At 44.8% G+C, this 24,607-nt stretch overlaps 1 protein-coding gene across 10 annotated transcripts in view; it reads right to left on the reverse strand.

Moving 5' to 3' along the window:
• Window positions 1–24,607, reverse strand: part of PHF20 (PHD finger protein 20) — a 190,047-nt gene that overhangs the window by 61,294 nt on the left and 104,146 nt on the right. For 9 of the 10 annotated variants that reach the window (XM_073310010.2, XM_073310016.2, XM_073310011.2 and 6 more), the window contains one exon: window positions 22,697–22,885. The exons of the other annotated variant lie outside the window; for it this stretch is intronic. In XM_073310010.2, the coding sequence (XP_073166111.2) occupies window positions 22,697–22,885 (189 nt within the window). The remainder of the gene's footprint in view (window positions 1–22,696; window positions 22,886–24,607) is intronic. 10 annotated transcript variants of the gene reach the window in all.

A 24,607-nucleotide genomic window follows, 5' to 3' on the forward strand; every position in this document is an offset into this window, starting at 1 on the left:
CAGGAAGCCTTAATGCAGGGACAACAGGAGTGTGTTAAGGGAGACATGGATGGCAATCCCAACCTCATATATACCTACACACACACTCACGCCCACCTCTTTCCACCCCCTCCCAACAAATGGTGCATTCCCACCCCATTTCCTTTCCTCCTTCAGACAGCCACTATCTCCCAGGTGCTCCAGCTGCCAATTCTTCCTCCCTGGTCAGATAGTGAGCTCTGCCATTTATTCTTGGTGAAACTGCTTACTGTCATGATAAATTAGGGGGAACAACTTTTTAAATGTTCAATGTAAAATGTAAAGATTTTCAACTTGCATTGGCAGACACAGGTGACTAGTGTGTATGTAAAGTTTGTGGTTTGCAGGGACTGTGGGTATTTAGCAAGAGAAACCTGGAAAAAAAATAAAGGAGAGAGAACCCTAACCTAAGTTTCATAACAGTGTTTTTTTAATGTTTATATCTTAGTCCAGGCACCCTCACCAGTGCTTGCAATATCTTCAAAAACCTCAGACATGTCCGTTTTTCCATTCTGAGGTTTCTAAAGAAGGCAATTGGGCAAAACGACAGAGGTTTTAAATACCTGACTAAGCCAAATCTGGTGCAATTTTAACTTATGGAGCTACTCCCAGCACCTAGAAATTACTTAGAGGAAAGCACAAAGACTTTTTTTTTTAAAAGCACTTATATTTAGATTGAGTTGTATCGTGTGATTGCAGTGAAATCAGGAATCATTTTTTGGAACCAGATGCAATCTGTCTAAGCCAGCGAAGAAAGTGTTATCATGGGAGCACCATAGTTCAGGTTAGCAGAACTTTTTGTTTAGAGTTAATTTTCAAAGGTCTCTAAAGCGCATATGAATACTCAAACTAAAATAAAAACTGCTATACCAATTGAGATAGGGGATAGAGTCAATATGAATATTTGGGTTTATTTGGTCAAGAGGTTCCTGAAATCCCCCCCCCCAAAAAAGGCTAATATAAAATACCAAATTTTAAAACATTTTTTGCCCACAACAAAAAATGAATATTAACTTGTGACCTGAGACTTAAAACTTGTAAAACTTTGAAATGGCTCTGCAGATTCACACTTATGGATTCTACGCCGCCTTGTGGTGCCTTATGGTAAAAACTTCTTTCTAGCAGTTTCAGAGCACTCTTGCACTCCCCTTCCCCCAGGGTCAGCAGACACTGACAGCAAGATTATGAAGCGGGCGGAGTGCCCTCATCACCTCAGTTCCTTCCACCGCAAAGCCCGAGACACAGAACAAACAAGAAAAGGAGTACTTGTGGCACCTTAGAGACTAACCAATTTATTTGAGCATAAGCTTTCGTGAACTACAGCTCACTTCATCGGATACATACTATGGTTCCTTCTGTCCCTCCACCCCCACGAACACGATACAGTTCTGTGGTGACCTAGAATCCTATTTTCAACGTCTCCAACTCAAGGAATATTTCCAACATACCTCTGAACAACATACTAATCCACAGAGACCTCCCTACCAACACTACAAAAAGAAGGATTCTAGGTGGACTCCTCCTGAAGGTCGAGACAGCAGACTGGACTTCTACATAGAGTGGAAAAGCAGCATCACTTGCCCCATAACCTCAGCCGTGTGGAACACAATGCCATCCACAGCCTCAGAAACAACTCTGATATCATAATCAAAAAGGCTGACAAAGGAGGTGCTGCTGTCATCACGAATAGGTCGGAATATGAACAAGAGGCTGCTCGGCAGCTCTCCAACACCACTTTCTACAAGCCATTACTCTCTGATCCCACTGAGAGTTACCAAAAGAAACTACAGCATTTGCTCAAGAAACTCCCTGAAAAAGCACAAGATCAAATCCGCACACACACTCCCCTGGAACCCCGACCTGGGATATTCTATCTACTACCCAAGATCCATAAACCTGGAAATCCTGGGCGCCCCATCATCTCAGGCATTGGCACCCTGACAGCAGGATTGTCTGGCTATGTAGACTCCCTCCTCAGGCCCTACGCTACCAGCACTCCCAGCTACCTTCGAGACACCACTGACTTCCTGAGGAAACTACAATCCATCGGTGATCTTCCTGATAACACCATCCTGGCCCCTATGGATGTAGAAGCCCTCTACACCAACATTACACACAAAGATGGATTACAAGCCGTCTAGAACACTATCCCCGATAACGTCACGGCTAACCTGGTGGCTGAACTTTGTGACTTTCTCCTTACCCATAACTATTTTACATTTGGGGACAATGTATACCTTCAGATTAGCGGCACTGCTATGGTACCCGCATGGCCCCACAGTATGCCAACATTTTTATGGCTGACTTAGAACAACGCTTCCTCAGCTCTCGTCCCCTAACGCCCCTACTCTACTTGCGCTGTTATTGATGACATCATCATCATCTGGACCCATGGAAAAGAAGCCCTTGAGGAATTCCACCATGATTTCAACAATTTCCATCCCACCATCAACCTCAGCCTGGTCCAGTCCACACAAGAGATCCACTTCCTGGACACTACAGTGCTAACAAACAATGGTCACATAAACACCACCCTATACCGGAAACCTACTGACCGCTATTCCTACCTACATGCCTCCAGCTTTCACCCAAACCACACCACACGATCCATCGTCTACAGCCAAGCTCTGCGATACAACCGCATTTGCTCCAACCCCTCAGACAAGGACAAACACCTACAAGATCTCTATCAAGCATTCTTGCAACTACAATACCCACCTGCGGAAGTGAAGAAACAGTTTGATAGAGCCAGAAGAGTTCCCAGAAGTCTCCTACTACAGGACAGACCTAACAAAGAAAATAACAGAACGCCACTAGCTGTCCACCTTCAGCCCCCAACTAAAACCCCTCCAACGCATTATTAAGGATCTACAACCTATCCTGAAGGATGACCCAACACTCTCACAAATCTTGGGAGACAGGCCAGTCCTTGCCTACAGACAGCCTCCCAACCTGAAGCAAATACTCACCAGCAACCACATACCACACAACAGAACCACTAACCCAGGAACCTATCCTTGCAACAAAGCCCGTTGCCAACTGTGCCCACATATCTATTCAGGGGACACCATCACAGGGCCTAATCACATCAGCCACACTATCAGAGGCTCGTTCACCTGCACATCCACCAATGTGATATATGCCATCATGTGCCAGCAATGCCCCTCTGCCATGTACATTGGTCAACCTGGACAGTCTCTCCGTAAAAGAATAAATGGACACAAATCAGATGTCAAGAATTATAACATTCATAAACCAGTCGGAGAACACTTCAATCTTTTCGTCACATGATTGCAGATATGAAAGTTGTGATATTACAACAAAAAAACTTCAAATCCAGACTCCAGCGAGAAACTGTTGAATTGGAATTCATTTGCAAATTTGATACAATTAATTTAGGCTTGAATAGAGACTGGGAGTGGCTAAGTCATTATGCAAGGTAACCTATTTCCCCTTGTTTTTTTCCTACCCCCCCCCCCCTTCAGATGTTCTTGTTAAACCCTGGATTTGTGCTGGAAATGGCCCACCTTGATTATCACACACATTGTAAGGAGAGTGGTCACTTTAGATAAGCTATTACCAGCAGGAGAGTGGGGTGGGGGGAGGTATTTTTTCATGCTTTGTGTGTATATAAAAAGATCTTCTACACTTTCCACAGTATGCTTCTGATGAAGTGAGCTGTAGCTCACAAAAGCTAATGCTCAAATAAATTGGTTAGTCTCTAAGGTGCCAGAAGTACTCCTTTTCTTTTTGCGAATACAGACTAACACGGCTGTTACTCTGAGAACAAACAAGGACTCACAGGAGAAGCTGGGTGGGAAGTGTGAATATGCAGAAACATCTCAAAGAACTCCAGTTACAAGTAGGTAACCTTTATTTCTTCTTTGAGTGCACATTCCCATGTATGGGGGTAGACTGATAAGCAGTTCTGACAACCAACCAGGAGGTGGGAGCTGAGTTCTAGTTGAAAACAGTGCTTTGCCAAATCCAGCGTCCACCCTAGATGCCAAGTATAGAGCATCAGGCTTAGTGAAAGCATGCACTGAAGTCCAGGTTGCAGCTTTTGCAAATTTCAGCAACTGGGATCTGCCACAGGCAAGCAAAGTAAGTTGTCACAGCTCGTGGAATGTGGTCAAATCACAGCAGGTGCAGGAACTTTTACCAGTGCATCGCATTCAGTAATATACCGTTTAATCCACAGAGAAATGGTCCGGGAAGACACTATACATGCCATGTGGTTCTCAGCATAAGACGCAAACAATCTAGACAAATTTCCAAAAGCTTTGAGTTCTGCCCAGGTAAAAGGTGAGGGCCCTTCTGACACATGAATTATATAGGACAGATCAGGTTGGCCAACCTGTGGCTCCGGAGCCACATGCAGCTCTTCAGAAGTTAATATGTGGCTCCTTGTATAGGCTCCGGGGCTGGAGCTACAGGCACCAACTTTCCAAGGTGCCAGGAGGTGCTCACTGCTCAACCCCTGGTTCTACCACAGGTCCTGTCCCCACCCCGCCCCCTCCCCGAGCCTGCCGAGCCCTTACTCCTCCCTCTACCCCCCAGCCTCCTGCACGCCACGAAACAGCTGAATGCGAGCTATGGAGAGGGAAGAGGAGGTGCTGATCGGCAGGGCTACCAGTGGGCAGGAGGTGCTGGGAGCGGGAGCTGATGGGGGGCTCCTGATGTATTACTGTGGCTCTTTGGCAATGTACCCTGGTGAATTTTGGCTCCTTCTCACCCTCAGGTTGGCCACCCCGGGATAGATCCTCACTTATTAGAGTGATTATTAATTAATGGTCTGATAGATGTAAAAATCAGACAGCACTTAGGTAAGAATCTGGGATCAGGTCTGAGAACTACCTTGTCCTGATGAAAAAGAAGCGAAAGGTGGATCAGCCATAAGGGCATTCAACTCACTTACTCTCCTGGTCAATGTGATGGCAATAATGAAAGACGTTTTGATAGATAAACTGAAGAATCAACATTTAGCCAAGGGTTCAGAGGGCTATTTTACCAGCATGGCAACACCAAGCTGAGATCCCAAAAAGGGACAGGACTGCTAATAGGGAATACATGTTTGACAAACCCGTCAAATCTTTTAACCAAACCACCACCAACCGGTGACCTGCTATCAACTAGAGTATGATATGCAGAGATGGCTGCCAAATGCACTTTTAATGAAGAGTTAGATAATGTACTTAAAGAATCAGAAGCTAAGTATTCCAGAACACAAGGAATGAAAGCAAATACAGGGGAAATCAGAGCTTTCCCTCACCCACGTCTGAAATCTGGTCAACTTTAAATGGTTCTAGTAGACTGTTTTGAGAATTAACTAGCATATGCTGCACAAAGAACACTGGTCAAGCACAGAGTGAAAGTACAACTACTCACACCATCAGGTGAAGAGACTGAGTCTGGATGAAAGATCCTGCTCTCCTGCTGGTACAGGAGATCTGGGGACAGAGGAAGATGCATTAAAGACAGCTGAAGATGATCAATAAACCACCGCTAATGTGGTCAAGCTGGGACGACGAGTATTCATCCTGGCCCTGTCCTGAAATGTCTTACAACCGTCTGGATCAATAGAAGGGGGCACACAAAGCGAACATGAAGCCACTCCCACAGTGTAGAAGAAAGGCATCAGACAGGGATTGACTGTCTCTGCCCGCTCTGGATCAGAAGAGATGACACTTTGTTGATCCTTGCTGTGAACAGATCCACATCTGGTCAGCTCCCGCTAGATGGAGAATATGGTCTGAACTAACTGAATTTGGGAACTCTGTCTGCTGAGATGATTCACAACTACACTTTCTCCTGCCAAGTGTGGGGCTAAAAAATAAATTTCACAGTGAATACACTAATCCCATAAACCTACAGCCTCTGTGCATAGGAGAACAGAGTGAGCACTCCTCTGCTTGATGATGTAATACAACACTGATCTATTGTCTATCATCTGCATGACCATCCCCTGAAGGTGGGAGAGAAACAACCTGAAGGCCAAACGAACAGCCCTAACACACTGATGTACAGGGCTCCCTCCTGAGAAAAAAATCAGTGCCCTAGAATTGTCAAATGATTCAGATACAGCCCCCAACCCTTGTTTGATGTATCTGAAGTTACTGTCAGGGATGGATCCAGAGGACTGAACTCTACACCCCAAGAACATTCGCCCTGACTGACAACCATTTTAGAGAAGTTATAGTACTCTTAGGCATCATGATCAACATCCGAAGGCTGTCCCAGTTTGGTCTGTGATAACCAGTGCTGCATAGATCTCATTCTCAGATGCACAAATGTAGTGGCTGCCATAAGGCCCATGAGATCCAAAAAGAATTTCACATATCTGTAACATACAAGGAATCTTTAACATACACTGACTCATTTTAAGAAATCTGTCCTCTTATAGTGACTCTGGGAGGCTGCAGGTATTGCAGACATATTTGGCTTAATGTAAAATAAAACAAAAGTCCAGGGGAAGAACTGCCTCTGGAATTGGAAAGTGACAGTGGAGGGCCTCATTCTTACAGAGAAAGTCAAGCACAGAGAACAAGCCAGCGATCTCATGCATTTGAGTTTTTTCAGTAACTAACCTTCTTTTCCTCTGAAAAGACATTCTCTTAATTAAGATGCGGTTACTTGCCTGTAACTGGAGGTTCTTGGAAATGTGTGGTCCCTATCTGTATTCCACTAAGAGTTACACATGCGTACCATGTGTCCAGAGCCGCAGAATTTGAAAGTAGCGTCCATTGGGCCGCACATGCACCTTGGCTCGCCTCGTACTTCCGTCTGAGGTGATAAAGGGTAGGACAGAACAACTGCTTCTCCAGTTCCTTTTCCACCACGAACCACACAGATCCGGAGAAGAGGGGAAGGAGGGCAGGAAGTGGAATACAAATAGGGACCACATATCTCAAAGAGCCTCCAGTTATAGGTAAGTAACCCCCTCTTTGAGCGATTCCACTAAGGGTGATTAACAAGCAGTACCTAAGTCAGAAGAGGATGTGGAGAACTGCCATGCCAAAGGAGTTATCCACTACCAAGTCCTCTGTGAGGCATAGTGTGCTGCACAAAAGGTGTGCACAGAATTCCACATGGCTACCCTACATATGCCCATAAGTGGCACATCCTGAAGGGAGGTTGAAGCCTGAGCTCTCATGGAGTGGGGGGTCGGGGGTGGGGTAGGCCTAAAGTTTAGTAGCAGAGTTGAATGCAACCCAAAATCCATTTAGAGATTCTCTGGGTGGAGATGGCCTGCCCCTCAAGTCTTTCTGCTATTGCAACAAATAGCCTAGGGGACTTCCTGATAGGTTTCATTCTCTATAGGTAGAAGGCCAGAACTCGTCAGACACCTAGGGAATGGAGTCAATGTTCCTCTGCAGAGGAGTGTGGTTTTTGGAAGAAAACAGGTAAGAGAATGGATTGACTGACATGAAACAAACACAATCTTTGGTATAAATTTGGGGTGTAGACGTAAGGAGACTATCCTTGTGGAAGAGCGTGAAACATGGGTCTGCCATCGTAGCTCTGAGTTCCCTGACCCTTCTTGCGGAAGTGATAGCAACGGAAAGGAGGGACATGGAGCACGATGCTAATGGTTCAAAGGGTGGTTTCATTAGCATACAGAGAACTAGATTAGGTCCCACTGGGATGCGATCGTTTGGACAAGTGAGAAGGTTCTGATGAGGCCTTTCCAAAACCTAGGGGTTAGCGGATGTGTAAAGATGATTCAACTCTCCACTGGATACACCAATACGCTAATAGCCACCAGGTGGACTCTCAAGGAGTTGAGGGAAAGACCCAATGACTAAGAATAGAACGTAGTCCAGAATGAGGGGGATACTTGCTGATTCAAGTAAAACTCCTTTTTGTTGCACCCAAGATAAGAAACGTTTGAACTTAGCTTGATAACACTGCCTAGTGGAGTTCTTCCGGCTGCTGGAGAGGATGTCTTGCATGGCTGAAGAGCATGTCTGTTCTAAAGCAGAAGCCCATCCAAGTACCACACTCTGAGGTGGAGCACACGTGGACTGGGCTGTCTGATCTCGACATTGTACGTGGTCAGAAGATAGGGGAAGATGGGGATGAGAATCAGTGGATGGGATGGCATGCAGAAGAGATTACGAAACCAGAACTGTCTGGGCCAGCAGAAGATGATCAGAACGACCATTGCTCTGTCTTGCTGGATCTTGTGCAGTATTCAAGGCAAGACGACGTAGCTGATTTGGTCACCTACGCCCTGAGAGCATCGCCCTGAGAGCAGTAACTGAGGCCTTCCCTGGAGCAGTATGTGTTGCATTTGCTGTTCATTTGTGAAGCGAATAGGTCTCTGGTTGGAGTCCCCCATCAGGTGAAGATACCACATACTACAGAATTGTGAAGTTTCCACTTGTGGTCGATTGCAAAATGTCTGCTGAGCAAGTCCGTGAGTAGAATCATAGAATATCAGGGTTGGAAGGGACCCCAGAAGGTCATCTAGTCCAACCCCCTGCTCGAAGCAGGACCAATTCCCAGTTAAATCATCCCAGCCAGGGCTTTGTCAAGCCTGACCTTAAAAACCTCTAAGGAAGGAGATTCTACCACCTCCCTAGGTAACGCATTCCAGTGTTTCACCACCCTCTTAGTGAAAAAGTTTTTCCTAATATCCAACCTAAACATCCCCCACTGCAACTTGAGACCATTACCCCTTCTCCTGTCCTCTTCTACCACTGAGAATAGTCTAGAACCATCCTCTTTGGAACCCCCTTTCAGGTAGTTGAAAGCAGCTATCAAATCCCCCCTCATTCTTCTCTTCTGCAGGCTAAACAATCCCAGCTCCCTCAGCCTCTCCTCATAACTCATGTGTTCCAGACCCCTAATCATTTTTGTTGCCCTTCGCTGGACTCTCTCCAATTTATCCACATCCTTCTTGAAGTGTGGGGCCCAAAACTGGACACAGTACTCCAGATGAGGCCTCACCAATGTCGAATAGAGGGGGACGATCACGTCCCTCGATCTGCTCGCTATGCCCCTACTTATACATCCCAAAATGCCATTGGCCTTCTTGGCAACAAGGGCACACTGCTGACTCATATCCAGCTTCTCGTCCACTGTCACCCCTAGGTCCTTTTCCGCAGAACTGCTGCCTAGCCATTCGGTCCCTAGTCTGTAGCTGTGCATTGGGTTCTTCCGTCCTAAGTGCAGGACCCTGCACTTATCCTTATTGAACCTCATCAGATTTCTTTTGGCCCAATCCTCCAATTTGTCTAGGTCCTTCTGTATCCTATCCCTCCCCTCCAGCATATCTACCACTCCTCCCAGTTTAGTATCATCCGCAAATTTGCTGAGAGTGCAATCCACACCGTCCTCCAGATCATTTATGAAGATATTGAACAAAACCGGCCCCAGGACCGACTCCTGGGGCACTCCACTTGATACCGGCTGCCAACTAGACATGGAGCCATTGATCACTACCCGTTGAGCCCGACAATCTAGCCAGCTTTCTACCCACCTTATAGTGCATTCATCCAGCCCATACTTCCTTAACTTGCTGACAAGAATACTGTGGGAGACCGTGTCAAAAGCTTTGCTAAAGTCAAGAAACAATACATCCACTGCTTTCCCTTCATCCACAGAACCAGTAATCTCATCATAGAAGGCGATTAGATTAGTCAGGCATGACCTTCCCTTGGTGAATCCATGCTGGCTGTTCCTGATCACTTTCCTCTCATGCAAGTGCTTCAGGATTGATTCTTTGAGGGCCTGCTCCATGATTTTTCCAGGGACTGAGGTGAGGCTGACTGGCCTGTAGTTCCCAGGATCCTCCTTCTTCCCTTTTTTAAAGATTGGCACTACATTCGCCTTTTTCCAGTCATCCGGGACTTCCCCCGTTCGCCACGAGTTTTCAAAGATAATGGCCAATGGCTCTGCAATCACAGCCGCCAATTCCTTCAGCACTCTCGGATGCAACTCGTCCGGCCCCATGGACTTGTGCACGTCCAGCTTTTCTAAATAGTCCCTAACCACCTCTATCTCCACAGAGGGCTGGCCATCTCTTCCCCATTTTGTGATGCCCAGCGCAGCAGTCTGGGAGCTGACCTTGTTAGTGAAAACAGAGGCAAAAAAAGCATTGAGTACATTAGCTTTTTCCACATCCTCTGTCACTAGGTTGCCTCCCTCATTCAGTAAGGGGCCCACACATTCCTTGGCTTTCTTCTTGTTGCCAACATACCTGAAGAAACCCTTCTTGTTACTCTTGACATCTCTGGCTAGCTGCAGCTCCAGGTGCGATTTGGCCCTCCTGATATCATTCCTACATGCCCGAGCAATATTTTTATACTCTACTTTTATACTCTTTTATACATTCTGTGTCCCCAGAAGATAAAATGCGGACAAGAGGATCTGGTCATTGAGGCACCAATTCCAAAGACTGAGCACTTCTGAGCACAGAGCAGCTGATCTCATTCTCCCGTTTGTTGATATAGAAAAAAATGGTGATGCTGTCTAACATGATGAACATGACAGGAACAAAAACTGAAGAAAGGATTGGCATGCCTTTCTTACAGCTTGAAGTTCCAGGATATTTATGTGCATCCTGGATTCTTGGGAGACCACATTCCCTATGTCATGTGATTGTCCATGTTGGCTACCCAGCCTACCAGGGATGTGTCGGGGAGGAGGGAAGGAAGGGAATCCCCACGCATATGTGACATGGGTCTGCCCACCACTGGAGGGATGACAGTAACTTGGCGGGAACTGTCAGCATGAAATCCATGGAGTGATGGTTTGTTGAGTAAACTGACTGGCACCACATCTGAAGACAGCAAAAGACATCACACAGCGAAAGTGGAATCTTGCAACAGGGGTCACTCTCATACATGAAGCCACAGGCCCAGGAAAGACAGGCAAGTCCTGGCTGGGATATAAGGATTGCTCACAACGTTAGTTATGTTGTCACTCATTGCCTAGAACCTGACTTTTGGTAAGTAGGCTCATGCTGTGACTGAACTGATGATCGCTCCTATGAAGTCCAGAGACTCCATGGGGTCTAGGATCAACTTCTCAATGTTGATGTGGACTATGAAGGAAGAAGGGTGAAATTATCTCAGACCCCTTGACAGGAACATAACGCTTTTCAGACCCTTTGGGGGTAGCCGTGCAGGTGGCAGAGGAGTGCCAGGCTTTTGTGTCAGGCTCCAGAAAAGCGTTATTAATTAGCTGGGCAATTCTGGCTGTTCCTAGGGTGTGGAGAACATCAAGCAGCTTATGCTGGGTGTCCTGGATTTCTTCCAAGGGAATTTGGAGTTTCCCCATGACTTTCCATAACAGTTCTTGAAATTGCTTGAAGTCATCCAGAGGAAAAGGGGATGCTGCGGTCACCACTTCATCCAGAGTAGAAGACGGACTGCTGGGACCGGACTAAAGGGCTCCTCCAACAGCTGATTTGAGTACCTGTTAGAAGGATCCCATAGGGAGAAGGCAGGCGAACAGTCTCTCATGGACCAAGATGGTTCCGAGAAAGGGTTTTGGGACCATGGTGCCTGCCCAGTATAACCAACAGGCTGCATGTGAAGGAGGTTGTAGTGGTTCCCGCAGCATGGGGTACCAATGGTTCTGAGGTGGTGAAAGCGGTGGATGCTGCCCTGGATGTCTCCATGAAGGCATGTAGGGGTGATAAGACACGGTCAGTTCCTCTGCCACTTGATTCATCGGAGGAGGAGAAGGTGGACTCCAGTTCAAATGGTGGTACCGGAGGTGGTACAAGGGTATAGGTTATTGGAGCAGATGGTAAGAGGTCCCATACTGGGGGCATATCCCATGGCAGAGAAATAATCTCTCTAGCGGTGATGTAATACCAGAATTTGACCAAACTAAACCGCAGACATTTTGGTTGTATTTAGCCACCACTGATTAAAAGCAGAACATGACATAACTAGGAACAATTGCATGGCTCACATAGGCAAGGCGAGATTGCTGCAGTTGCAGCTTTGCTTATCAGAATGGGAGGAGCTGAAAGGAGTTAACAGACCATAAGAATGGAAGAAAGTAAGTGGACAGAGACATCAGATTTGGGTGCCCCAGACATACAAGTTTATTATGGCAAGAAATACTAAAAATGGTTTGTTGATAAGAGATGAGTAATTTGTTAAAGCTAGGAGAATTGCAGACGAAATCAGGGTTACTATGGTAACCCACTGCAACTGCAGCAATTTGGTTCTGCCGAATCCAGCAACTAGGGGTTGTGTGTTTTGTGAGAGTTAGCTATAAAAGGTTAAGAAAAAGTAAGCACCTGGAAGCAGTCCTGAAGGAACTTTTCTTTGGGCAAAGAGCTGACTCCCGAACTCATCATCAGCTGGACGGAAGGAGGGTCCCTTAAAGCCCATCTGATGATCACTCAAAACCATCTCAGACTTTGGGTAACTATGTTTGGGTGCTCTGAAGAGAAAGTTACTGCACAGGGTGAGTAACTGAGGTTCTTCAAGATGATTGTCCCTGTGAGTGCTCCACTTTAGGTTCATATGCAGCACGGCGCTTGTAATCAAAAGATTTTTAGTAGCAGTGCCTGGTTGGGTTGCACACAGAATCGCAGGACTAGAAGAGACCTCGAGAGGTCATCTAGTCCAGTCCCCTGCACTCATGGCAGGACAAAAAGAGTTACTAACATTCCATAACTGTTGCTCTTCGAGATGTGTTACTCATGACCATTCCAATATAGGTGTGTGCGCACCACAGCCACAAAGTTTTTCCCCTCAGTGGTATCCATCGTGCCCCCTGGAGTCATGCCCTCATAGCACCGGTATACAGAGCCCTGCCACCCCCTCAGTTCATTCTTGCCAGCTAACTCCAACAGAGGGGTGGTGGCAGGGGGTAGGGGTTTGGATGGACATGAGCAACACATTTCAAAGAGTAGCAGCTATAGAAGGTTAGTAACTGTTTTTTCCTCGACTGCTTCCTCATGTGCATTCCAACATAAGTGACTCCCAAAGCAGGTATAGGAGAAAGATTTGGAGTTCACTGACCAGCAGACTGAAGCACTACCCTGCTGAACGCAGCATTGTCTCTAGTTAGTTGCAAAAGTGTGGACTGAAAACCACGTTGTTGCTCTACAGATATCCTAGATGGGAACTGTGCCACAAATGCCACTGAAGACGCTTGTGACCTTGTGGAATGTGCCGTCAGGAGCAGGGACTTTCACCATGTCGTAGCACATGCAGATACAGTAAGTGATCCATGATGAAATTCTCTGGGCTGAAACTGAAAGACGAGCCTGTCTGCCACCACCATGAAAAGCTGAGTAGTTTTCTGAAGTGATTTAGTCCTTTCTATGTAGGAGGCAAGTGCCCGTCAGACATCTAGCGAATGGAGTCTCTGTTCCTGGTTGTTGTCAGGCGGCTTTGGGTAGAACACTGGGAGAAATGCGTCCTGGTTATTATGGAATTGTGACACTACCTGTGGAAGAAAGGCTGGGTGAGGGCGCAATTGGACATAGTCCTTGACGAAAACTGTGTATGGAGGTTCTGAAGTAAGGGCCTAATCTCCGAGACCCTACTGGCCAAGGTAATGGCTATCAAAGACAAGTATAGAACACATAGCCAAAGGCTTGAATGGAGGACCCATAAGCCTTGATAGCACCAGGTTAAGGCCCTTCAGTGGGATAGGCTGTCTCACCTGTGGGTACGTTCTGTCCAGCCCCTTAAGAAAAAGGCTACAGATCAGGCTTGCAAAGATGATTCAGCAATTCACCCATGGGTGACAAGCTGAAATCACAGCCAGGTGGACTCTGATCGAAGACACCAACAACCCTTTTTGCTTCAGGGGTAGCAATTAGTCCAGGACACATGATACTGATGATCGTGTGGGTGAGACCCCTAACTGTTGTGACCAGATCAAGAACCTTTTCCACTTTGCCAGGTATATAGTCCTAGTGGACAGCTTTCTGCTCACTAAAATCTTCCTGAACTGTACTGGAGCATGCTAGCTCCAAGGACGTTCAGCCACGGAGCTTCCAGGCTGTGAGATGAAGGGTGTGACTGGGGTCCCGGGGGCAATGCTGAGGTTGTTCAATTAGGTCAAACTGCAAAGAATGGGGCAGACAATACTGAGATCCACCAAGCTAGTAACAAATCAGCTTCTAAAATACTTTACTGGTTACACAGCTTTAGCCAAAACAGTTTCCATAAAGCAACCCAGTCTTCAGCTTCCTCCCCAGAGAGCCAAGTCAAATATGATGGGGATTACTGAAAATCTTGTTCATCAAATGAAAAGTTCTACCAATCCCAAAGGACTGGACACATTACCAACCAAGTTAATGAATATTTCAGATCTTACCCAAATACATGCTTACATCCAATTCTTTGGTATCTAATATCTAAAGATTTATTTATAAAAAGAAACAGGTGAGTTAAAATTGGTTAAAGGAATCATATACATACAATAATTGTAAAGGTTTCAGAGTAGCAGCCGTGTTAGTCTGTATCCGCAAAAAGAACAGGAGTACTTGTGGCACCTTAGACTAACAAATTTATTTGAGCATAAGCTTTCATGGTCTACAGCCCACTTCATCGGATGCATAGAATGGCACACACAGAGAGAGAGAGAGAGAGAGAGAGAGAGAGACAACATGAAGAGGTGGAAGTAGCCATACCAACGGTAAGAGGTTAATTAATTAAGATGAGCTATTATCAGCAGGAGAAAAAACTTTTGTAGTGATAATCAAGATGGCCTATTTAGACAGTTGACAAGAAGGTGTGAGGATACTTAACATGGGGAAATAGATTCAATATGTGTAATGACCCAGCCACTCCCAGTCTCTATTCAAATCCAAGTTAATAGTATCTAGTTTGCATATTAATTCAAGCTTAGCAGTTTCTCGTTGGAGTCTGTTTTTGAAGCTTTTCTGTTAATCAGGTTTAAAGCAATGACGGCATAAACTGCTAAGTGGTTACATCTCTGATTGCTCCCAATTTATTGTAAGGTCCTCAGTGGTCTCTTGGTTAGAATGCTCCCATTAGTATAAGTCCATAGTCCAGAGCAGAAAAGAGGCAAAATGGAGCCTTTTACAGTTTCTGCCATGTGGAGGGAAAACCTCATTGTCCCAAACAAAACCCTTAGTATAGTGTGTGGAAAAGTGCAGGCACACAAGATGGAGTTTAGTGTCACCTGGTTTAGGCACATGCCCTTGCATGCTTTGATGAGTCAGGTTAGCCATTACCCACACACTATCTAGAATGTCCTCAGGAAGGTTCATCAGGTGTGGATAGGCTTCTTTCATGGTCCATTGTGAGTTAAGTGTTCTTTGATGGGCCATTCAACTTGAATACAATGTGCTGGCTAAACAATGTGCTTGCTAAATGCCATGTGGATGTTACCCAGGAGCAAACAAATTTGAAATATACTGGTATACAGCCAATATTTATAATTTCAGATACAAACATGATATATGCATACAAATAAGATAATTACATCAGCAAATCATAACCTTTCCATTGACAACTTACATAACGTACTTTGTACAAGATTTGTTGCAATTATATATATCAGTGGTAGCAACAATGATCTACATGGTTATTTTAATCATTTTAATCATATAACATCACAAAGGGATCAGGTGATGTAAGCATCCGTGGTCTTGGGAGATGACGTTTCCACTGAGAGGTTCAGAATGGTGGTAAACCAGTGCTGACGAGGCCAGGCCAGGCTATCAGGATCAGGTTCGTTCCTTCCTCTCTGACCTTCAACAGGACCTTGTGTATGGGGGGGGGGGGGGGGGGAGGGAGGGAGGAAGAGGAGGGCTCACAGAAGAGATGGCGTTTCCACGAGAGGGAAAATACAGGTCAGTGAGACCAGGATGTGACTCAGGAAGGAGAAAAATTGTAGGCACTTTGTTGTGTCTTGATGCAAAACAGGTCCTATTTGGGGAGTTAAAAGTCTGGGCGGATGGACCATTCGTGACTGGAGAAGGATCTGTTGAGGCAATCCACTACCTCATTCTGTGCCCCCAGGAGACAGGAGGCTTCAAGATGGACTGAGTGGGATACGCAGAATTCACAAAGGTGGACAGCTTCCTTGCATAGGTGACAGGAGCGCACTCCACCCTGCCTGTTTATACAGAACATTGCTGTCGTGTTGTCTGTAAGCATCAATATGCATTTGCCTTTTAGATGGAATTGGAATGTCTGGCAGGCAAGGCACGCTGCTCTGAGTTCTCTCACGCTGATGTGTAGTGAGAGCTCTGCCTGGGACCAGAGGCCCTGGGTTCTGAGGACCCCCAAAGGAGCCCCCCAAGCAAGCGCATAAGCATCGGTGACTAGAGACATGTACGGCTGAAGTTTCAAGAATGGGACACCTGCATACACTGTCTCTGGATCCAGCCACCGAAGGAGGGTAGTGACCACTGAATGGTTAAGTGTGACAACCATGTCCAAGCAATCCTGGCTCTTCAGTACACTGATGCTACCCAGGATTGAAAGGGTCTGAGTTGCAATCTCACATGTTTCACCATGTAAGTACATGATGCCATGTGCCCCAAAGTTTCAGGCAGTTTCTTGCTGTGGTGATAGGCTGGTTTCTGATGCTTTCTATGATTGAGCCCAGGACCTGGAACTGGGCTTCTGGAAGAATGGCCCCTATGATTTCTATCCTTTGGACAGGGGAAAGTGTCAACTTCTGCATGTTTATCAATATGCCTAGCTTCTGCAAGGTTGACAATATTAACCTTACCTCTACCTCCACCTGGGCCCTGGTCTGACATCTAATCAGACCCTAGGCAATTTATTCCAGTGCTTAACTACCCTGACAGTTGTGGATACCTGTCATTTCATGATCACTTTCACCTAAGCTGCCTTCCACTTTCAAATTCTTAACCAGTTGTCAAAATGAAACACCTATTTGATCAAAATGAAATCTAGAACAGCCTCTCCCCTAGTAGCTTTCTCTACTTTCTGAAATAAAAAATTGCCTCCAATACATTCCAAGAATTTGTTGAAAATCTGCCCCTTGCTTTTTCCCCCCAACAGATGTCTGGGTAGCTGAAGTCCATCATTATCACTATGTCCTGTGCTTTGGATGATTTTTAGTTGTTTTAAAAAAGCCTCAGCCACCTCTTCTTCCTGGTTAGGCAATCTGTAGTAGACCTGTACAATGACATCACCCTTGTCTTTTTACTCCCTTTATCCTTATCCAGAGACTTTCAACAAGTTTGTCTACTATTTCCATCTCTCAAACTCAGTCCCAGTGCATATATATTTAATATATGAGGCAACACCTTCTCCCTTGTTCTCTGCCTGTCCTTCCTGAACAAGCTGCACACTTCTATACCAATTTTCTAGTCGTGTATTATCCAACAAAGTTTCTGTGATGCCAACTATGTCATAGTTTAACTAGTATTTCAAATTCTTCCTGCTTATTCCCCATACTTCTCAGATTAGTATTCAGACCTCTACAATACCGATTTGATTCCCCCCCCCATGTTCTCTTTCCTCTACCCTATCCCTGCTATAATGACCCATGCTCTCCCCAGATTCCTAGCCTTCTCCCAGGTTTCCAGGTTTTTGACTTACCACATGCACTGTTCCCATCTTGTGCCGATTCTAGCGGTTACATAGTGCTATGTGGCCAACCGCTTCCTCCGTTCCTTCTCTACCACAGTCTTTAGCGTGAAAAAAATGTGGACGTAGGGGGGAGGAGGGAGGGTAGTGGAGCACTCATAGGGACAGCCATCTCAAAGAACTTCAGTTACTGCACAGAGTGAGTAACCTCCTCTTCAAGGAGTGTCCTTGTGAATGCTCCACTTTAGGTGACTGCAGAGCAGTGCCCCTTCTGTTGAAGGGAGGAGCTTCGGAGTTAGCGTTTTGTCATCTGCCACAACTGCAAGGCCAAGTAGAGTGTTTGATGCAGAGTGTTGCTCTATGGCAGTGTTGTGTGAACGTAGGGGCTGACACCCAGTTTGCTGCGTTGCAGATGTCCAGAACAGGCACATTGTTGAGGAAGGCTATCGATGTAGCATGCGCTATGATGGAGTGAGTGCAGGTCCCTGGTGGGGGTTGTATCCGGTGATGGCTATAGCAAAAGTTAATGCAGCCAGAGATCCATTTTGACAGCCTTTGTTTGAATATGGTGCCTCCCTTAGATAGTTCCATGATGGAAAGTAATAACTTGGAGACTTTCAGAAAGATTGTCTTTTTCAATGTAAAAAGCTAGCACCCTATGGACATCTAGGATATAAAGTGTTGCTTCTTGTTTGTTCCCATGGATGGGTTGATACAAATGGACAATGAAACTATTAAGGTAGAAAAGTGGGAAGTGGTCATAGGATAACAATTTTTTGAAAATTACTGTGTATGGGAGATGTGCCATGAGGGCCCCCAGTTATCCCACTTGTCAAGCGGATGTGACAGCAATGAGGAAGTCTACCTTCATCAAGAAGGAGAACTGAGCATGTCGCTAATGGTTCAAAAGGGAGCCCCGTAAGACATCGTAGCACCAGACTGAGGTCCCATGATGGCACGCAGGCACGTATTTCCACGTAGAGGTTACAAAGACTCTTGAGAAAACTTTCAGTGGTAGAGTGAGTGAAGATCGAGAACTTGTCCACTTTGTGGTGGAAATGCCATGATTGCTGCAAGGTGTATTCTGATGGAGCTCATTGAGACACCCGATTTCTTGAGTTCCAGTATGTAATCCAATGCCATTGGAAAAGGAGAGGTAGTTACTGTTTGCCTATTCTGGCAACATGTATGGAATTTCTTCCATTTGTGACGGTAGGTATGCCTTGTAGTAGACCTTCTGTTGTTAATATCTCTTACCTCCTCTGAACAAGTCATTTCATTGTCTCTGAACCATGGACAGAGCCCTGGCATGGATACAAAATTGGTATATGCAAATGTGGATATCCATGGAGTTGCAGAACTTTAGCGACAACAAGCGAGACCAGCAAGGCCAGGGCCAGCAACCAAGCCAGGAACCATAGTGGAAAAAGCAGTGACATGTTATGCTACCACTTGCGGGAGCCAGCACCCAAGCCGGGGAGCTCCTCCAGCTCGCATCCAGCCCTGCCCACTGGGGCAGGCACCAGTCTCACTGGCAGCTGTCCCTGGTCATGCTAGTGTGTGCAAGCAGCTCACACGCTCCCGGACAGGAGATGCAGGAAGCATGAACATGCACTGCGGACTGCCCGCAGCTCCAATAAGTTCACATGTAATGTTGATTTTCATAGCCCCCAACCTAGCAGCTAGGTATCCATTGTGAGTATCATCAATGGGGGATCTGAGGAACTTCAGTGCAAACGTTGTGTGTTTGAGTTCACCAATGTAGAGAATTTTTTACTTGCTTGACACTGTAGGACCTTGGCCCTCACAAATTTGGGGTATAGTATTTTATATGTATGTATGCTTAAGACCTAATTTAAAAAGGCAGTTTTAGGTAAAAGCTTTCTGGTTTGTATCAATCATTTCATCAGACACAGGAGCTGTGTCCCTATTGATTTGTTCCTGACACCACCTGGAGAGAAACAGTGATGTTACCACTGCTTTGGGTTCTGAAACCCATAGGTTTCAGGTGTGGCAAATACTGCACCTGCATGCGATGTGAGCTTCTCCCAAGCAGTAGAGGCAAATTTCACAAACTTGAAACCTTATCTTCTGCTTCTTCGATTCTGCCATGCCATGGAACGGGGCCGGGGGGGGAAGAATCTCAATCTCCCCAACCTTAACTCTGCCCCTGTGGAGTTGGCAATCGGCATTGGGAATATAACAATCTTACAACTCTCAAAGAAAATCTGCCGTTTTCTTTGTGCCCATCCCTCTCACCTACCAGATATGTTCTCCTATTCATACACTCCCATGGATCCTTGCTGTGTTCAATGCAACATCATCTACCCAGAAAGTACAAACAAAGGGTCACTAGACAGCACCCTGGATAATACGGGTTTCTCTTCACTTACAGCGCTGCAGCTGCACTGCTGTAGCCCTTTTGTGAAGACACTACTATGTTGGCGGGAAAGCTTCCTCCCATTGACATAGTTAATTCACCTGCACGAGGTGAAAGTGCTCCTGTCGACATAACACTGTCTACACCAGAGGATTAGGTCAATATAACTACATTGCTCAGAGGGTGCAGATTTTTCACACCCATGAGTGACGTACTTATACCTATGTAAGTCTATAGTGTAGACCTGACTTAAGACTAAGTGAGATGTAATATGATCGTCCTGAGGGATTCTTTAGAATAAGAATCAGAATCTTTTAAACATTTAACATTTTAGTTTCCCTGTCACTGTTCTTCACCACCACAGTTGACCTCCAAACATGCTGCCCCTGAAGGATCCCTCCTTTAGGCCACTGTGAACAAAAACAGGCAGTGTAAAGGTTGTGGTGGGGAAAACAAGACTGACTGTAATTTTTTTATATCTGTGTGTTTTGTGTGGTTGAGTATTTGTTGTCAGTGAATTTATATTACAAGGGGGCTCTGGGCACTAGTGTGGAGAGGGGGCCCCATTGTGATGGGCACTGTGCGTACATGAAATAGGACAGTCCCGTCACCAAAAAGATATTTACGAGTGAGAATATTATTTCTTTAAAAAGTCATAAATCATAGGGACACAGTAAAATATTTAAGATGAGGTCAGCAATATTCACTTTAAAATGCCCTGCAAATACAAAAATTAGCTGACATTGTTTTTTGCTTCCTTACAAGATATAAAGGAGATCTGATTTTTTTTTCTTTTTTATAGAGAAGAAATTCAGGATTTGTTAAATTTTTTTTATTCTGGAAGACTATGGACAGCTGGAGAACTAATGGGATTATGACAGACAACATGCAAGTAAAATTTCACTGAGAAGGGATACAATTTTTTTATACACGTTTTTAAAAATCTTTTAAACCTATCTACCTCAAATACCTGAGAAACAACTGGGAGAAATGATTCAACATCCCCATTCCACCAACTACGAGCTGAGAAAGTTCACAATCCACAATTCTGATACCTCCAAATTAGGCCAAGGAGGACCAGACTTGACTATCTGGACTTCTCTGATTTAAAAAAAAAAAAGCAGAATTCATCATTTCCTTTATATTTTTTACATATCATCATCATACTGGGTCAGATCAGTGGTCCATCTCATCCAGTATCCTGTCTGACAGTGGCCAGAGCCAGATACTTTTGGCAGTTGGAGGTTTAGGGACACCCAGACCATGGGGCTGTGTCCCTGACCATCCTGGCTAATGGCCATTGATGGACCTATCCTTCAGGAATTTCTCTTTTTTTGAATCCAGTTATGCTTTTGACCTTCAATGAATTCCATAGGTTGACTGTACATGGCATGAAGTACTTGCTTTAGTTTGTTTTAAACCTGCTGCCTATTAATTTCATTGGGTGACTACTAGTTTTGTTGTGTGAAAAGGTAACTGGCACTACCCTATTCACTTTCTCCGCTCATGACTTTTTAGACCTTTATTATATCCCTCTCTGTCATCTCTTTTCTAAGATGACCAGCCCCAGTCTTTTTAATCTCCCCTCATACGGAAGCTGTCCCATACCCCTAATAATTTTGTTGCCCTTCTCTGTACCTTTTCCAATTCTAATATATCTCTTTTTGAGATAGGGTGACCAGATCTGAATGCAGTATTCAAGGTACCATGGATTTCCATAGTGGCATAATGATATTTTCTGTCTCTATCACCTATCCTTTTCCTAATAGTTCCTAACATTGTTAGCTTTTTTGACTGCTGCTGCACAATGAATGAATATTTTCAGAGAACTCTCCACAATGACTCCAAGGACTCTCTTTTGAGTGGTAACAGCTAATTTAGACCACAGGAGGGTGAGGTAATATCTTTTATTGGACCAATTTCTGATGGTCAGAGGGACAAGCTTTCAAGCCATGCAGAGCTCTTCTTCACGTCTAAGGGCTCATCTTCACACACAGTGCTACAGTGGTGCAGCAGCATCAGTGCAAGCACACTGCTGTAGCGTTTTAGGGAAGATGCTACTAAGTTGATGGGAGACCTTCTCCCTCAGAGATGTGGTAGCTATGTCGATAGGAGAAACAGTTAGGAGTTTAAGCTTCAAGGCTTGTCTTTTTAATGTGTTGTGCAGGTTCCCTTTGAGGATGAGGATTGATGGGTCAGAAAGAGTGATCGCTTAAGTGTTCACCCATACGTGATAGGGTGTTGGTCTTAACATTTTCACACAGCTACACAGTGAAAGAGGAAGTTTCACATTGAGGGATATACAGACTATATGCTGGGGAACTATAACCTTTATCCATTAAATCTGACAAACCATAATTTATCATTCACATGTATTCCTGACACGTGCTAATTAACAAATACATTGGTGTTTGAGGTTAAGTGTTCTCTCACAGCTTATCTTAACTGCCTATTAGATCTTGAAGTGACTGACAATTTGGGATACCACAAATGATTTTTTTTTTGGGAAAGGAATGGAGTTTCATGAGCAAATTATTAGGATTTTCAGGCAGAATTCAGCAGAGGAAACTGCTTTGTGACAAAGAGCTCCTATTTAAGAATATTTGAAACAACTAAAACACTGAAAAATACTGCTTAATGTTCTCTTCAAGATTACAAAAGTATCTGAGAGGGGACAAAGGTAGGCCAAAGAATCATGTACCAACATTTATAACAATTTCTTATACTGCACTGAAGTTCCCCAACATAATCCCATGTTAGACCAGTTAAGAAGCCATACCATTTTCAGTTCTTTCCCTTTCTTGATGTTTCTCATGTGATCTGTCTATATGGTTCTCTTTGCTTTGCTCTCTAAGGGAAGACCGGTGAGCCTTTAATGAATTTACTGAGGAAGGAGCTGAAGTTCTTCTCTTTTCTATTTTCTCATCTCTATGTGGTGTAGTCCTTAGGGCTATGTGAAGAGGAGCATCTATAAAGAGAATAAAAATGAGTTGCATGCGTTAATATTTTTGTTTCAAAACTCCACCTAGAACCATGAAAAAGAGGTACTTGCCAGCAATAATTCTGGTTGTCTGAATGTATTGCCTCCCTAGAGCTACACTGTAGGATTTATATGCCTAGCTGTGTGACCACGGATCTGCTTATAAGCAGCAGTTAACAGCTGCTGGAGGGTGTACATAAAAAAAAAAAAAAAAATCAATCACAGCTTTCCATATACAGAGGGTATAAATACTTTGCCCACCAGTCTTTCATCAGAAATTCTACCTCCAGAAGTATCCAGACTTTGAAGCAGAAAGGAGAAGGGAGGTGAATACGGCTCTATGGAGGCAACTGATTCAGATAAACTCTTTATCAATAAGAATTCTTGTAACACTTCTTCCACAAAGTGCCACTGTAGCAACCTAACAATGACAAGGCTGAGGGGTTCTTTTAGTTTAATAGTATCTGAAGCACTGCTCTCCAAAAACCACCCTCTGCCCTCAATAAAGCATCAAAGAGAATACTGATTCACAAAGATGTGAACCAAAGCTGCATATAGTAGCCCTACAAATTTCAAAGGATACATCTCAAAAAGGGCATAGTGGAACTGGAAAAGGTTCAACAAAGAGCAACAAAGATTATGAAAGGTACGGAATGGCTTCCATACGAGGGGAGACTAAAAAGATTAGGGTTGTTCAGGTCAGAAAAAAGATGACTGATGGGGGATATGATAGGGGTCTATAAAGTCATGAACTCTGTGAAAAAAGTGAATTTAGAAGAAGAGCCTTACTCACCTTGGGCAGTAACTGGAGTTCTTTGAGATGAGTGGCTACACTTCAGGTTGTTTAAATCCCTTTGGCCCATTCATGCACCCTATACTTCCTTGTGCCCCGCTCTGAGGCTAAAAAGGGTTACATGGGCAAACTACCCTCAGTTCCCTCTCTGCTGCAAGGGCACAGAGGAAACCCTGAAGCAGAGGAAGCACGCAAGCAAAGGAGCACTCATAGGGACACACATTTTTAAGAATGTCAGTTACTGCACAAGGTGAGTAACCTCTCGTTCTCAGAGTACTGCGTCTATGGGTGTTCCACTTCCGGTGACTACTGACCAGCACCCTGAGCTGGAGCAGGGGGGGTTTTGGAGTCAAGTCCAAGACTGAAGACAATACTACATTTCCAACACAGCATCTGATCTAGCAGTCTGGACCACAGAGTAATGCTTGGAAAAGGTATGTATGGAGGTCCAAGTGTCAGCCTTACAAACATCCAGAATAGGAAGAATTCTTGAGTAATGTCACTGTTATAGAAAGAGCTGTCGTGGAATGGGCCAGCATGAATCAACAGACACAACCTCATTCTATCATAACATAATACAATACAATCAGAAATCCACCTGGAGAGCCTCTGGGTGGAAATCGCCAAACTGTCAGACGTATCCGCAATAGTCATGAACCGTCATGGTTATTTCCTAAAAGACTTAGGCTATGTCTACACTACACACCTTACAATGGCGCAGCTGAAAAAACAGGAAACAACTGAGATGGGTGAACTGCAATACAAAAAGAAAAAAAATCCTGAAGTGCAAGGGCCGAAAACCAACCCTCTCCTCCGTTCTAATGACAGAATTACAGCTGAGAGAGATACCATCCTGAATTTTTGTGATTTCACAAAACTGTTTAGGAGTCTTAGATCTAGAATCATAGAATATCAGG

Source organism: Lepidochelys kempii, chromosome 13 (assembly GCF_965140285.1).
Source record: "Lepidochelys kempii isolate rLepKem1 chromosome 13, rLepKem1.hap1, whole genome shotgun sequence".
Taxonomy (NCBI): Eukaryota; Metazoa; Chordata; order Testudines; family Cheloniidae; genus Lepidochelys; species Lepidochelys kempii.